We start from the raw sequence: 18,167 nt of genomic DNA, 5'->3' as shown, positions 1-18,167 counted from the left end.
ACCGCAGAGTGATGGCAGCTTCCAGGGTCGCTTCGTCGCGAAGGCTGTGTGCTAGGTACAAATTCTTCTTCTACATTGCAGTTCTTATGTTAGGACTTCAGCTGTTTCTCGGCTACAGTTTCTACAACAGCATTAACATCACAGATGTTGAACGATTCGATGGAAGAGATCACGGCGACCGAGCACCACGAAAAGTTTCCTTTGACATCCGTCAAGATTCACAGGCAGATTCACATGGAAAACAGCCGGTAAGTGGCAGTAGCCTGGCATGTTTAACAATGAATTCATTAGTGTATATATGTATCCTTTACTGGCAGTCAGACACGTACATAGGAGGTTTCAGGTGTAATGTTAAACAGCTGGTCTCGATGTGATCGGGAAATCACCTCGTTATAACGCTACTCTGGGGCACATATCAAAAGGAAATGTTCCAGTCTTCGGGGGCGTGTACAATGCAGACCAGATTTGAGGTTAAAAGATTGATGTAGCGAAAGACGATACGTATTTATGGAAACACATCTTGAGAGTATATTTATGAAGTCCTCTAAATTAAGTTTGTGAACAGCAATTAATTCAACTTGAGATAGAAAATGTTTTGAGAGACAAAAATCGTTTGCTACTCTACAGAAGAAACCTCCTGAAGAAGGACTACTGTGTAGTTCCCGTCACACATAGGATCTGGTGTCGTATCAAGATACAGTGGGACATCATCGACTGAATGCTACTCATAGATATTTCTGTCCAGACTCAACTGTTTCTTATGCTTACTAAGCACATGTTGATGTCATGTTGCTACATGTAACACACACTACTAATGGTGTATGAACGTTCAAGGGCCATTCTTTGATTGGTAATGTATAAGACAGTTCTGATTCACTGGCATGTTTGGTGAATCGAATCACAGCCCTTCGGGAATTCAGTTCGTCATTCATGGTAATCAGAACCAAATCTTAACAAACATTTAAGCATATTTTAAGGGAGTGTGTTTTACTTGAACCCTTATACCCTTTTCAAAGTGAGATATGCAGGAAAGGTATATGTATTGGCCTTGCAGTAGTGCAAGTCATGCTAGTTCGACAAGGTTGCACATGGTACTGTCGACTATAACTATTAAAAGCCAAATGTGAGTGTCATGAGGTCACTGGTTGTTACTGTATGACAAATTATCACTGTCATCATTGGTGTTCCATATGGTACATCAATCACTTAATTACATTGTCATGAGGTCATTGGTTATTACTGTGTGACATGTTAACACTGTCATCATTGGCGTTCCATATGGTACATCAATCACTTAACTACATTTTTGTTTTCCTGAATAATAATTTGTATTCATTATCCAGTATTTACGGTATGCTCATATTCACCACTTGATGTCGTTGTTTCAACCCTAGTAATGTAGCACTCATTTATCTGTTTATGACAGGACATGTTACCTTTCCTGAAGTAATTGAAATTCTGTCAGTGAAAAATGAGTCCCCTATCATACTAGAGATCAACTTTTATGCATTTCAGCTATGCTGGACTGTAGACCTGTCATTCCGACCGGATAATAATAGTAGTACATTTATCACAGGGTATGCTTGAAGCGCCCAAACAATCTGGTTGTTATTTCCCTGGAACAACCCAAGCTGCCAGTGAATCACTAGATGGGTAATGGTTACATGACTTATCCCTCCGGGTAACCATTTTCTACTGGATAAGCAGAGGCACTTTTGAACTAACTCACTTGCCCAAGGTAGACTTGGCACATGTCTCATGTGCTTGAGGTACAGGCTGTATGAGAACAGGCGTATGAGAACAGAACTGTCACAACAGTGTGATGAATTCTATGGCATTAAATGGATTTACATAAACATAACAGTGAACATATCTTCACTATTGTATTATCTCCCACACACATAGCACAAAGGTATAAACTGGACACAGGGAAACATGAACAACTTGACAGAAGGATTCTTTGAGCAGGTTGCCATAAATGGTTGACTGTTGAGAGAAGGATTCTTTAAGCAGGTTGCCATAAATGGTTGACTGTGGAGAAGGATTCTTTGAGCAGGTTGCCATAAATGGTTGACTGTGGAGACTGATTCATTGAGCGGGTTGCCATAAATGGTTGACTGTGGACAAGGATCCTTTGAACAGATTGCCATAAATGGTTGACTGTGGAGGATTCTTTCAGTAGGTTGCCATAAATGTTTGACTGTGGAGAAGGATCCTTTGAGCAGGTTGCCATAAATGGTTGACTGTGGCAGAGAATTCTTTGAGCAGGTTGTCAAAAATGGTTGACTGTGGAGAAGGATTCTTTAAGCAGGTTGCCTTAAATGGTTGACTGTGGAGACAGATTCTTTGAGCAGGTTGCCATAAATGGTTGACTGTGGGGAAGGATTCTTTCAGTAGGTTGCCTTTAAATGTTGACATCAAAGATTATGTTCATTACGTTTGTTTTAAATTGTTTACAGTGGCAGAGGATTCTTTGAACAGGCTGTCTTAAAGGAGATGTATTGAATATAAAATCTTAACATAAGTTGCCACACAAAGTGTACCTACTGATGTGCAAGAAATTTCCATATGTGAGTTCACTGTTATCCAAAATTCAAACAACTGCTCTGGTTCCAGTTGTAAAATTGCAAGGGATTCTTTGAGCAGGTTGTCTATTGAGAAGGATTCTGTAAGCTTGTTGCTATATATAATTGTTCACTTCCTTGTGGTACGGAGAAGACTCGGATGTGCAACGTGCATGATTTCACTGTACTGCAGATGATTTTGATCTGCAGTGCTAAAGCCTTAAATGAAGCAAGTCTAGATTTCCGTAGGTTCTGAATCTCTGGTCGCCCTGGGTCTCCTTTTCAATTAAAATGGGTTTATTTGAAACTCAAAATCATATATATTCAGAGACCAAGACTTAGTCTGTCATTATATGTGGAGTATTTCTGTGGTTAAACTGTGTCCAGAGTGTTCTGTTGACTGCACAGTGGACAGTAATTCATGTTACATAAACTGTGTTTGAGGGTTGCCATCAGAGAGAGTGTTTTGTAGCAAGTTGTTCACCTGCCCTTCCCAAATCCCTCCTGATGATGCATGCCTTACATCCTGATTTGAATGGGACTCTAGGGATCAACGTTTCCAACGTATCTATGGGCAGCCAAGCATGAACTGAGATTATCAAATCACCAGTAAATTATTGAACTGATAATCAGAGCAAATAGTGTACTGCAATGTCAAAAGACCACTAATCAATCCAGAATGTACATTGCAAGTTGTTTTGTGTGGAATTCTGTCTGTATAACATTGTCTATATTCATCAGCTGCATGCCTGTTTGTTTACCAATGGTAGGTAGCAGGGAGATGTCCAGGGAGGTGGAACCAGCATACCACATACTAAAACCACTTAGTGGTGAGGAAACTCTAGTTCCAGGTTCATATCAAGGGTATTGTTTTTTATGTGTCATGTTGTCATCCCTCTTGTAACCATCACATCTTATGTGTGTGTGAAGATTGAGGTACCTATCTGTTTGTGAAGATTGATCAACATGTCTGTGTGTGTGTGAGAAGATTGATCTACCTGTCTTTGTGTAAACACTAATCTGTTTGTGTGAGAAGACTGATCTGTCTGTGTGTGTGAGTAGACTGGTCTGCCTTTCTGTGTGTAAAGACTAATCTGTCTGTTTGTATGAGAAGACTGATCTACCTGTCTGTGTGTAAAGACTGATGGACCTGTTAGTGGTGCACTGATTGATCAAATAATCGGTTTATTTATCATTTGATGATCAAACTTTGATAATCGATTAGAAACAATTCCAATCGATAACACTGTAAACTGTTTCAAGAATACCATAAAAGATTGGCGTACATGCAAGATTTGGAAATGCCCTGAGATAGGCTCGTGATACAGGAAGTCAAGTCTATTTACAGCTTGGCAAGGTAGCTGTCATTTTCCTCCTGTGCAGATAGTGGCTTGCAGTGTAATAACAGTTTTAGCGTGGATGCGTATATATTATTTAGATCCATGTTTAATGACGTTTGAATATGCAAGCATTGATTAGGTTTCGTCCATATAGTCTGTTAGGAAGAGATGGTTTAAAAAGCAATGAAAACATCTGAGAATATAGCATGTGATTGAAACAAGCAATTTGATTGGCTTGGTCAGACTGTCAACAGAGTGCCTGCTTTCCCACTCTTTGCTTTGAGAAAATGTTTTGTATTTGCAAAAGGCTCAGTTCTTGTCAAATTCACAAACAAGGTTGGAAACGGATAGTTTTATTGATTTTGTCACTTCTACTCTTAGATGTGTAGCTGTTCTGTTCTGATTCCTGCACTGAATTGGACTCATAGATGTTGAGTTCAACATTTTCAATTTTCACATGCACAAATAATTGACGTTTGTATCATATCTGTAAAAATCTTGATCTTGATTTATATTAGTTGTCAAATACTCTATGATTTTCAATATTCTTTTGTCAAAGAGTTTATAATGCATTTCTAAAGGAGAGTGGGTTATGATCTCGTGTTGTACGACAGATCTTCGTTACAAGCAATCTTGCAGTCGACAGCAGGCCTTGTGTTCATAAATCCATTCTTGTTGATCGTTGGTTGAAAGAAGACATTGATAATCAGCTATGGTTTTAGAGGTTGATTCCCAACACTAATACCTATCTATGTACAGTGTTCCCAGAAATTATTGAGAAAATCTTTGTTTTTTTTCTAATGATGCTAAGATTGGAAAAAGGGCTTTCACTATGCACTAAGCATACTAAATAAGGGAGACAACTCTTGAAGGCTTAGAAGGCAGCTCATTACGTTAAGGGTTATCTCCCTTGTCTGAGCAGACGGCTTCTTGTGTTGACATGGCAGAATTTACAGCAAGAGAGAAAAGAAAGCTCATTCTAGATGATTTTGAAAGGGGTGAGGCTGATGCTAAAGTGTTAGCTTGTAGACATGGTATTCCTCTGTCTACAGTATACAGAACTTTGAAGAATATTCAAACAGGAACCGGGATAGAGCACAAAGCAGGGGCAGGTCGGCCTAGGAAATTCAGTGTTGTGGATCGCCGAAGACTTGGGCAGATTGTGAGTAGGGGCAAATTGAAAAGTGTTGAGAACATCAGAAATGAAATGATTAGCAGAGGAAGTCCTCAAGTATGCAATGAAACAGTTAGGCAGGAATTACAGAGACTTAATTGGGTGAAAAAACGTGGAATTCCCTCGCCGTTGATGAAAGATGCACAAAAGGAAAAACGTTTAAACTGGTGTCGGGCTCATGAAAATCAAGATTGGGATAATGTTTTCTTTTCGGATGAAAGTTCTGTTTGGCTTTTCCCTAATTGTGTGAAAATTTGGACCAAAGATACTGTCAAACCTATCTACCAGCAACCAAAACATAGCCTGAAGTTTCACATGTGGGGTGGCATATCGGCTCGCGGAGTGACGCCATTGTGTGTTTTCACGGGAAACTTGACAAAAGAAAGATGCGTTGACATTCTAAATGGTCACCTTCTTCCGACAGCACAAACATTGTATGAAGATGATTGGATTTTCCAGCATGATTATGACCCAAAACACACTGCGCGCTACACAAATCAGTGGTTGTTGGGCGAAAATGTTCAAGTTTTAGACTGGCCCAGTTACAGCCCAGACCTAAACCCAATTGAGAATGTGTCGGGAGTCATGAAAAACAGAATAAACCAAAAGGGACTGAGAAATATTGAAGATATGAAAGCCGTGGTGGTCCAATATTGGGATACCCTGTCACACGTTTACCTACAAACTTTGATGGGTAGTGTGCCTAGGCGTATTCAGGCATGCATTGCTGAGCGAGGAGGTCTAACAAAGTACTAAAACAAGACTGAGACTGTAAAAGGATGATGTTTTAACATGTTTATGTAAGTAAAACGCCAGAAGTTGTTACTGGACGCAACATGATTCTCAATAATTTCTGGGAATACTATAAAGACTTTTCTACTTGCCTGGATTAGCACATTTAGCTTGATAATGACGTAAGAATTGACATCGAAAAGTCGCTGAATGTAATAAACAAGAAGTTGTAATCCATAAAGCTGTATGTTTCATTTTTGACTCACCAACTTCTAGAATGCCCATTAAACAAGGTCTACCTATCTGTGTTAAGACTTGTCTACTTGCCAATGTGAAGATTGATCTAGCTGTCTGTGTGTGAAGACTGGTGTACCTGGCTGGTTTAAGACTAAGATTGATCTAGCTGTCTGTGTGTGAAGACTGGTGTACCTGGCTGGTTGAAGACTAAGATTGATCTAGCTGTCTGTGTGTGAAGACTGGTGTACCTGGCTGGTTGAAGACTAAGATTGATCTAGCTGTCTGTGTGTGAAGAGTGGTGTACCTGGCTGGTTGAAGACTAAGATTGATCTAGCTGTCTGTGTGTGAAGAGTGGTGTACCTGGCTGGTTGAAGACTGATATACCAGTTTGTATATTAAGATTGATCTAGCTGTCTGTGTGTGAACACTGGTCTACGTCTGGTCTACTTACCTGTGTGTGAAGACTGATCTACTTGCCTGTGTGAGGACAGATCTGTTTGTGCATGAAGAGTGGTTTACCTGTCTATGTGTGGAGAGTGGTCTACTCGTCTTTATGAAGACCGATTGACTTGCCTGTTTGTAAAGACTGATCTGCCTGTGTGAAGACTGGTGTATCTGTATATGTAGACTTGTCTACTTTCCTGTAAGATGTCACCCCTCTAGATTGTCATTGCTAGTCTGAGATTGAGAGCATCATGAACCTGGTTGTGGCTCTGGGAGACTTCCCCTGGTGTTATATGATTTCAAGGAAGCCTTGAACCTGTGGATTTCACTGTAAGCCTGAAAATAAATCACATTTAGGAGCTATCAGATATGTGCACCTTAACAGCTTCATTACATATATCTTTAGCAACAAAATGATATTTGTGAGTGAATTGCAGCCAGTTATATTCTGAACTAACGTTGCGATGCTTAAATGTAACAGGGCCTACATTCACAAACTGAGAGAGGGAGAGATGGGAGGGATTCTTTAGACCTTGCAGTTTGGTGGAAAGGACACTTTTGGTATTCACATAATGGCACCAAATTCTGACTTAAAACTGGAGTTGTTACTCAGAAATAAAAGAAAAAAACTTCCTGGAAACGGATATATGGACATTTCTCTTAATTCAAAGGGACAGTGATTGTTCTGGTCTTCTTAAGGAAAATGGAGGAGATACTTGAACAAATTAAAGTTTTGAAGGGGGGGGGGCGTCCAAAGCATATCATTATTTTTTTATATTTGCTCCCAATGAGAGATAGATGTACTCATCCCCATGTTACAAAGCAGAGGCCGCTTACAGACGTGTCTCTACAGCACCTGTTTTTCTTTTGTGTGACTCTGCAGCACCTACTTCTTTTGTGTGTCTACAGGACCTGCTGCTTTCGTGTGTCTCTACAGCATCCACTTTTGTGTGTCTCTGCAGCACCTGCTTCTTTTGTGTCTTTGTAACATCTCCTTCTTTTGTGTGTCTCTACAGCACCTGCTTTTGTGTGCCTCTACAGCACCTGCTTCTTTTGTGTGTCTCTGCAGCATCTCCTTTATTTGTGTGTCTCTACAGCACCTGCTTTTGTGTGCCTCTACAGCGCCTGCTTCATTTGTGTGTCTCTGCAGCATCTCCTTTATTTGTGTCTCTACAACACCTGCTTTTAAGTGTCTTTGTAGCATCTCCTTGTTTTGTGTGTCTCTACATCACCTGCTTTTGTGTGTCTCTACGGCACCTGCTTCTTTTGTGTGTCTTTATAGCATCAGCTTCTTTTGTGTGTCTGTACAGCATCTGCTTCTTTTCTGTGTCTTTGTAGCATCTGCTTCTTTTGTGTGTCTCTACAGCACCTGCTTCTTTTGTGTGTCTTTGTAGCTTCTGCTTCTTTTGTGTGTCTCTACAGCACCCGCTTTTGTGTGCCTCTACAGCACCTGCTTCTTTTGTGTGTCTTTGTAGCCACTGCTCCTTTTGTGTGTCTCTACAGCACCTGCAAGTTTGGGTGTCTCTGTAACTCCTGCTTTTGTGTGTCTCTATAGCACCTGCTTCATTTGTGTCTCTACAGCACCTGCTTCTTTTCTGTGTCTTTGCAGCACCTGCTTCTTTTCTGTGTCTCTACAGCACCTGCTTCTTTTGTGTGTCTCTGTAACTCCTGCTTTTGTGTGTCTCTATAGCACCTGCTTTGTTTGTGTCTCTACAGCACCTGCTTCTTTTGTGTGTCTCTGCAGCACCTGCTTCTTTTGTGTGTCTCTGCAGCACCTGCTTCTTTTGCGTGCCTCTGTAACACCTGCTTCGTTTGTGAGTCTCTACTGCAAGTGAAGATGCTGCTACACAGTTTTTGTTTCGAGCTCACAAATAGTTTCCTCTCTTTCTGCAAGGTTTGATACTTTTCCTTGGGTGGCATTGAAGCTACCTTCAGCATGATTGTGAATTGCTGTACCTCAGTGAATTGGGACAAATCTGCTCCTTTGCAGATGATTTGCCATCACTGAGTACGTGGTGATCAGTCCTTGATGGTGTAAAATATGTCTGCATACCCTCCAAGTTCTACGATCAGTGCTTGATGGTGTACAGTGTGTCAGCATACTCACCTGGGTCTACGTTCAATCCTTGATGGTGTGCAGTATGTCAACTTAATCTTCTAGTTCTACGATCAGCACTTTATGGTGTAAAGTATGTCAACAGTCTCTCCTAGTTCCACGATCAGCACTTGATGGCGTACAGTATGCCAGCATACTCTCCATGTGCTACAATCAGCGCTTGATGGTGTACAGTATGTCAACTTAATCTCCTAGGTTTATGATCAGTCCTTGATGGTATAAAATATGTCAGCATTCTCTCCTAGTTCCACCATCAGCACTTGATGGTTTGCAGTGTGTCAGCATACTCTCCTGGGTCTATGATCAGTGCTTGATGGCATACAGTATGTCATCACGCTTTCCTGGTGTTTTAGTCTTCTGTTAATGGTGTGTGACATGTCAATTTTCTGTAGGTAGTTTTCACAGGCTTATAAGGAGAACTAGATTGACCGCAAGGAGAATATTGACTTTCACTGACTTTCAGAGAGCATTATTTTTACATGGCAGATGAAATGTTTAGTCCTGCTATTCCTTTTAGGTATGTTATGATTGAGAATCAGCACACAAACAGACAGATGAATTTGATGAATATCAGCTTGAGTGATTGTGCAAGCTGGATGTGGGGAAGAATCATGAAGCTGGAAGCAGGATGAGAGTCTGGAAGCCTGGGCAGGAGAATTACAATGGAAGTGCTCGTTTGTCGCCAGTCCTGCAGTCTGAAGTTCATCACATGTATACATCTTTGGGAGAAGTTAGAATATCTTGGCATTTTCGTCACATTCAAATTGCACTCAGTGAAGTTTAAAGGCAGAGCAGGATGGGTTTGGGCTGCAGTGATCAAGTGGGGCATACAGAGTATGACTGGACTGACTAGCAAATGGCTGCTTGAAACCGTCAGAAAACTGACACAGTTACACACACTCATTCACAAGTTACACACACCCACACCCTTAGAGTAATATGTTACATTGGAGGACTTGTGAATAGCTTTGTGCATTTCACTCATTCAGAATGTTTGTAAGTATGTATATCACAAAGTGCATCTATCTGAATGTAACCTGGTATTAAACTGGTGGAGACGTTAACTTCTTTGAGAAAATGCACAACACACTTAAAGGTACACTGACATGCCACACTTTTCTAAAAATCAATATTGCATTTCTCTCATTAATACTAAATATCAGCCCCTAGCAAAGCTACCTCATAATTTATTCCCCCACATTATGTACTGTAAACTGGAAATAATCTGTGTCAGTTTATATTCGCCGAATTTTGAGTTTGTCCACCCCATGCAAGAGTAATATTAATTATTTCAATGCCAGTCAGCTTTTATAAAATGATTTCTCAAATGATATGTATGGTCATCTATTTCCTGATATCACTGGCTTTCCACTCGGTAATGGGATACTAGGTAAAAGGAGAAAATACCTCTGTTTTTGAAGCTTCGTAAGAATAACATGCAAGGCATTGTTTAATGGTGGGAATTGTTTGGAAGCTCTGAACAATAACATCACAGTACCCTTGCCAAGAGTATTTTCGCAGTTGTAAGAACTTTTATGAGTACTGTAATTGATTTTATTCTTCAGTTTATTTAATTTGTTTAATTATTATATTGAAACAGTGATTTTACATTATGATGTAAGAAGCCATGTTGTTTTTTAGTGAACTAGACCTGTGAAGGTCCCAGGGTAGAATACACCTTCAGCAACCCATGCTTGCCATAAAAGGCGACTGAGATTGTCGTAAGAGGCGACGTGTGGTCAGGCTCGCTGACTTGGTGACACATGTCATCAGTTCCCAATTGTGCAAATCGATGCTCATGTTGTTGATCACATGATTGTCTGGTCCAGACTCGATTATTTACAGACTGCCGCCATATAGCTGGATTATTGCTGAGTGCGGCGTAAAACTGAACTCGCTCACTCAATCACTCACTCACTTTAGTGAACTATGTTTTTTTCCACAAAAATAATACATTGCAGAACAGGCTGGGGGTACATTGATGCAGTATTTTCAAGGGATTTTTTGGTTTGCAGTAGTAAGATTACAATATGAAATTAGAAAGTTCAAATGAATGAATACAATGTTGCATTAAATTGACTCTCTTGTGTCTGTGTATGTGACAGTCTGCATGTATATTTGTCTGTGTTAATCTGTGTCTGAACCTCTGTGTACATCTCTGGGTGTGTGTCTGCATGTCTGGTTTGTCTGGTTGTTATACGTACATTACTACGTAGTGCCCCTTAAAGACATGGACACAGCAGCACGGCATCCAAGACCTGAATACTGACAAAAGCCATGCCAAGTGTTGCATAGAAATATTTACATTTAGTGTTATAGATCCCTTGACATTGTCCTCCTATCTGTCCTAAATTTACACTGTACATGATGACTGCAGAACAGGACTTGGTGCGGTTGCCAGTGAATATAGTTTGTCGAGAGTATGTGCAGCCATGACCTTTCTTAGAGAGTTAATTAGGTTGATGTTTCAGAATAAAGCATTTAAGCTATAGTAAGACATGGAAATAATTGAAAGGGCTCCATATGTAAAGCCCACAATAGCTGAATATGATACTTTTAAGATTGTGGAGAAAACATTGATCAGTCAATGACAAGTAATGAATCTTGCATTCCGGTAATGGGAAGGGTTATTTGATGTATCTGGTAGTGTCAATTGAGACATGAATTGCTACTTTAGAGATCGCATGACCACATACATCATTGAGTCAGCATTCAGCTTGAGGTTGAAGTTAGCCTATACACCAGCTTTTCTCCAGCTGGACAGTTTCAGGAAGCAAGGTCGACCTTCATCTTACTCTGCATCCCTGAGTCTGATACCCTCTGACCTATCCACTGCCTGCTCCTCTGTTTAACAATAACACATGCAATAGCCAACATATATCCGGCTGAGGTTCAGACTACAGGAGGAGGGTTTGGCATTGTTCTGAGGTTGAGTGGGGGACTCCAGAGGGAGCCGAGTAGATGCAGCTAGTAGGGGCTTGATTCAGCGTCTTCATGGTCATAGAGGTAGCAGTGTACGTTGGGGCAATGTTGATTTGGGTGGGATGGGGTCTCTTCCGACTCCTTTTGAAGCCCATTGATATAATCACTGGTGTCTGGTAAACACAGTTGTAAAACACCCTGTATGTCAGCCCTACATGAACACCTGCCAGCAATCTTGTATCAACACACCAAAGCCATTCTCTGAGTATCAAACATGATCAACTTGACATGTTCTCATCGTATCCTACACACTATCTCACTGACAATTCATCATCTATGGATAACTGCTTGTTGTAAGAGGTGACTAACGGGATTGGGAGGTCAGGCTCACTGACTTGGTTGCCATGTGTCATCGGTTCCCAGTTGCGCAGATCGATGCTCATGTTGTTGATCACTGGATTGTCTGGTCGAGACTCGATTATATACAGACTGCCGCCATATAGCTGGAATATTGCTGAGTGCGATGTAAAACTAAACTCGCTCACCCACTAACTGTGAAAATAGTGATCTAAATTCATATTAGTTGTCATATACAGTTGAACCCTATTTACCCAGACCCCACATGTCCGGAAACCCCGCCTTCTGGGGATTTTTATGTGAAACAAAACTTACTTTTATTAATTGTACTCACTTAACGGGACCCTGCGCTTCCAGACCCGGGCGGTGAATTTTCAAACCATTCCCATATATTTCCATTGAAAAATGATCCAGTTATCCAGATGGAGAGATCTGTGCAACGTGCATGTGTATGTGTCACGTCAATACCGTTTACCACACGACTATGTGATTTCTTAATCTATCACCAGGCATTTGGTGTGAATTGATTAATTAGCCATCAAAACACTAGTGACGCGTGTCACTCGGGTTGTTCATTAGGATTTGGAGCGTGTGAGCACATCTCATCAGTAATGAAAACACATGTTAAGTAGGATTAAGGGAAACTCAGGGGTTCAAAAATCACATCGCCCGACGCCCGGGACAAGTCAATTTTCGTTTCGGGCTATCAGATAATGGTATCTTACTTGTCCGTGGACTACCAGATAATTTCCACTTATGGTTTCAAACTGCAAATAATCTTGGATTTAATTTTCCTATCTGCTCATAATGAAGTTATTAAAGTTCGCTGTAAATATGAGTGAGTGAGTGAGTTTAGTTTTACGTCGCACTTAGCAATATTCCAGCTACATGGCGACGGTCTGTAAATAATCGAGTCTGGACCAAACAATCCAGTGATCAACAACATGAGCATCGATCTGCGCAATGGGGAACCGATGACATATGTCAACCAAGTCAGCGAGTCTGACCACCCGATCCCGTTAGTCGCCTCTTACGACAAACATAGTCACCTTTTATGGCAAGCATGGGTTGCTGAAGGCCTATTCTACCCCGGGACCTTCACGGGTCTGCTGTAAATATGAAGTAAAGGTAGTAGAGAGTGAAATTATCACTCTTCGATAAATAGTCCAGTAAACATTAACATCACACATTGTGTCATAAAATCAGGGCAAGTGGAAAATTAGTCAGGACAAGTTACTTTCGTGAAGTCAAGTGCCAAGTGGCTTTTCAACATATTTTTGAACCCCTGGAAACTACACTGTAATTGTACTGTATATAAAACTTATAAATCGACCCCTGCTATCTGTTGCGATGCAAGTTAAAAATAGCCTGCCACATGATCTAAGAGATGTGATCCCGTCCGGAAGTTTACTTTCTGCAGACAACATAAATTCGATACGATGTCGTATGTTTTTAGGGCATTTAAAATTAACAAAAGAATATGCAATTGGCAAAATAGAAACTATTTGTCATCGATTTTTGTTTTTCATCTAACTTACCATCTGAAGCTCCACAAGCTACACGATTACGTCCGAGACAAGTTGACAAATGGTAACCTATGTTCCGCCTTCCACGTATTATCGGTACACTTATATGTTATGATGATTCACTGTTATTACAACTGACTGTTGATTTATTGATAGACATACGTGAATATTTTTTGCTTTCACTTAATTTTCACGTTTTGGATGTTTGATCCAGTTAACCAGACGTCTCGCTATCTGGACGATTTTTGAGTGAAATCATGTACTCCATGATTTTCACTATCCTTTTCTCAAGGTGTTTTATAATGCATTGCCAAAGGAGAATTGCTTAAGATCATGTGTTGTATGGCATGCCCTCCCATCTGATCTGCATGCCTCCCAGTGTCCATAGCTGGGATGTCATTCCCTCCCATCTGATCTGCAGGTCTCCCCTTCTCTATAGCTAGGAACATTATGCCCTCCCATCTGATCTGCTTGCCTCGCAGAGTCCGTAGCTGGGAACATTATGCCCTCCCATCTGATCTGTTTAATATCATGCAGCCCACAGTAGGATTTCCTGTATGATATCATGCAGCCCACAAGAAGATTCCCTGTTTGATATCATGTAACCCACAGCAGGAATCCCTGTTTGATATCATTTAACCCACTTTAACCCACAGCAGCATTTCCTGTTTGATTTCATGTAACCCACAGCAGGAATCCCTGTTTGATATCATTTAACTCACAGCTGCATTTCATGTTTGATGTCATGAAGCCCACAGCAGGACTCTTTGATTGATATCATGTAGCCCACAGGAGCGTTCCCTGTGTGATATCATTCGGCCCACAATTTTCCTTCTTTGATATTATTTAGCCCACAGCAGGATTTCCTGTCTGATATCATGTAACCCACAGCAGGATCCCCTGTATGATATCATGCAGTCCACAGCTGGAGTCCTTGATTGATATCATGCAGTTCACAGCAACATTCCTTGTTTGATGTCATGTAGCCAACCACAGTATTTCCTGTTTGATATCCTATAGCCAACAGCGGTATTCCCTGTTTGATATCCTATAGCCCACAGCGGTATTCCTTGTTTGATATCCTGTAACTCACAGCAGGATTGTCTGGTTGATATCCTGTAGCCAACAGCGGTATTCCCTGTTTGATATCCTGTAGCCAACAGCGATATTCCCTGTTTGATATCCTATAGCCCACAGCGGTATTCCTTGTTTGATATCCTGTAGCACACATCAGGATTATGTTTGATATCATGTAGCCACCAGTGATATTCCCTGTCTGATATCCTATAGCCCACACCAAGATTTGATGTGTAACAGCAGGCTCAACTCGTAAAGTCTAGTAAAGGATTGATCAAACTCACAGAGTTTCATGTTTGCATTATTTCATTTTGTTATTGTGCATATAATTATTTGAAATCAATTTGAAGAGTCAAAATAACCAAAATTAGGTGCTTTATGCAAGATATTAACATTTATATTACAATTACATGTTATTCAAACAACCAGGTCCAATGTTCTAGTGTTATTAGTTGGTCATCATGCATGTGCTTTCCATTTAAGTACACAGGCTTATTAATGATGATTGTGGCTCATGTGAAATCCCATCTCATTTGGACTGGTTGTATGGTGAATTGTTGTTTATGAAGATTTCTCCTGCTTTTCCAGTTCATAAATCCATCTGTCTAAGGGAGTGGATATAAACCTCTGGTGACCTCATACAACACAGATTATGTCGTTGTTACCAGCTTCAGGTAATCATAGGAGTAATCCAGTAAATTGACAAAAGTGAAAAAAGAGCTAAATTCACCAATTAGATGAAGCCCAATTCAACAAAAACTGCCTCTTTCCTGATGGAGGAGAATAATCCAAGAATAAATGTGAACTTCTCACAGAATGAGTGCTCTTATTTGATACTGAGCCGTCTGGCTTCCAAAGATCCAGCAGAAAAATGGACAATCTAGAACTAACCCTGCTCAGCGTGTGATCCTGCCTCTTACATCTCCATCTTTCTTCCATCCATCTGTTTCTTTATGGGGAAGCAGCTACACTCACTGCAGTGGGAGTGAAACAAGCTACTCGTAAACTCAAATGGCTCTTCAAGTCAATAAAGCACACTGCTTACCAGGAGTTGCCATTATGTTGAGAGCACCCCAATGCATATGTTAAGAGTGCCACCTGCAGGGAATTCTACCTACCCTGGCATGCAAGGAGAGCATTAATTAGTCACAGATGGTAATTACATATGGCACTCATCTTAACATGGAAGTGGCACCAACATGCATCCTGCTGTCAGTGATAGTCTGACAAGTGGTGGGAGATTTGGCATAGCATGTTGTCATGAGTGAGTGATTGAGGTGGGGAGGCCGGGTGTTGGTGTGAGCACCAGATTAATTGGTTGCTTTTGTCAGCCATAGTTTAGAGTAAAGGTTGTTGAGATATACCACATGCCTTTGGTACTTGTCACATTGCCCCACTCTTCACATATCACATGCCTTGTGGTACTTGTAACATTGGCCCACTCTTCATATACCACATGCCTTCTGGTACTTGTCACATTGACCCTCTCTTCACACACCGTATGCCTTTGGTACTTGCCTCATTGACCCACTTTTCACATACAGTATGCCTTTGGTACTTATCACATTGATCCACTTTTTTCACCTACCATATGCCTACTCTACTTGTCACACTGACCCACATTTCACATACCATTGTTACGGTTAAGAATTTGCCGTGACAAATGATGTAAGAAATCCCCTGTGTACCAGCAAAACAGAACAAAGACAAGTCTAAAACATTAAAATATTATCATTATGCAAAGAGAGCAAGTTATACAAAGTCACAAGTCAATTTCACAATACCGATTCCAAATACAATTTCAAGTGAGACAAAATCTAAGGCAGTAGGTCACAAAATATATTATTGCAAACTCACCAAAGTCTTAGTGCGAGAGAAAAACAGTTATGCAGAAATGTAACACAGCGAGCTGTCTGACAGCAGGTTCAGGCATTGACGGATATGTTGACGATGATGTATATACTCCAGTAATGTGTCCGTCCCCAACACGGCAACTAGCCTTTATATATATATATTAAGTCATTTCCTGAAAGTTAGAGCACATACGACCATTGCCACTCGAGTGGAATGCCCTCGAAACAGTCAACAGTTGTCTTTTAAAGGAAGGTAACTCTAAAGTATTGCCTTAGAGGCTGTCCGCTTAAATAATTCTCTGTAGGAAATGTCACCCATAATAACTACAGCAATGATAATTAATAACATCTCAAATGACGGAAAGTACACGAGTCTTGTAACACCATATGCCTTTGGTACGTATCACATTGATCCACTTTTAACATACCATACCACATGCCTGTGGTACTTATGTTGACATACTTTTTTTCTCCATGTACCTGCAGTACTTATCAGAGTTGACATGCTCTGCTCATACCACATGCTGACTTAGTTACACCACATTCAATTCCCTGACATAAATCTATTCCCCTAATTGACAGACAGACAGCTCCCTGACAGACAGTTATGACAGTGGACTGTTTCGGTGATGACATGAGTACAATCAGGAGGATGGAAATTCATGCACAACTGATGGATGCTGGATTGTTGTTTTTGTACAGAATTCACCATTGAGTTGAGAAAGACCTAGTCAGTGTGAAGGGGACTTTCATTCCAGAAAATATTTTGAATCCTTCATTCAATATTTGGAAATTAAACTAAAGATAATTCTTGAGTGTTGAGCAGGTAGAGATATAATATAACTTTCAAGCTTCAGTTATATATGCCTAGCAGTCAGGTGAGCACTAAGATCTGACTTATGCAACAATAAGTATCACTGTACAGAATGTTCATACAGAAGAATTGCTCTAAAGATGCCCAGGAATATAAGGTATATTGTCTAGGTGGTCAGTTGGTGGTTTCTTGAAGGTATGCAACTGATCCATCAGTCCGCAAGGTGTCGGGATATCTCACTGAACTGTTTGACTGCATTTTCAAGTTGCCGGACCAGTCTGTTCAGTCATTACTCAACAGACCAAGTGCAGGTGGTCAGCCTGTATGATCCAAAGGTTAAAGCATCTATGGGTAATTGTTTGTTTTGTGCCTGTCAGTTCTCTTTATTTGGGTGTTCTCTGTGCACTCAACCTAACAGTCATAAATTTTATAATTGATTTGTTGATTAATGGGAGAGCAAATCAAATGTGTTGATTGTTAGGGAAATAAAACCCAAATAACACTCTAATGTGTTGCTATTTTCCTCTGTGTTAGAAATCCCAGTGAAGCTGGTGATGTCGATACAGTCACACACTGTGTTGTCATCACAGTGGAACAACAAACATGCCCGAATTAGCACATGTGTAGGATTTTTGTAAACTGTATATGTACTGAAATGGATTTACCTGCATTTTTATAATTCTATACAACAGGAATAAATCTTCTTTATGTCTCATGAGATAATGACAATCCTTCCTATCCACCATGAATACATGATTCCTGACAAAGATGTTCCCTACAATACATCTATTGTAACTGCACATACAAGTGTTGCCTGTATTCTGTAATATCATCTTGACAACATACACATGTGTTGGTGGTATTCTATAATATTACCTTGACAACAATATTCAGATGTGTTGCTGATATTCTGTAATGTTACCTTGACAACAACATACAGATATGTTGCAGATATTCTATAGTATCACCTTGACAACATACATGTAGGTTGCCGATATTCTGTAGAATTAC

At 40.4% G+C, this 18,167-nt stretch overlaps 1 protein-coding gene across 1 annotated transcript in view; it reads left to right on the top strand.

Moving 5' to 3' along the window:
- LOC137285347 (xylosyltransferase oxt-like) overlaps positions 1–18,167 on the top strand; it is a 162,118-nt gene continuing 143,951 nt past the window's right edge. The window contains exon 1 of the mRNA XM_067817720.1: positions 1–248. Within this exon, the coding sequence (XP_067673821.1) occupies positions 12–248 (237 nt within the window). The 5' untranslated portion in view covers positions 1–11. The remainder of the gene's footprint in view (positions 249–18,167) is intronic.

Source organism: Haliotis asinina, chromosome 5 (assembly GCF_037392515.1).
Source record: "Haliotis asinina isolate JCU_RB_2024 chromosome 5, JCU_Hal_asi_v2, whole genome shotgun sequence".
Taxonomy (NCBI): domain Eukaryota; kingdom Metazoa; phylum Mollusca; class Gastropoda; order Lepetellida; family Haliotidae; genus Haliotis; species Haliotis asinina.
This window is presented reverse-complemented; position numbering and strand designations above follow the sequence as displayed.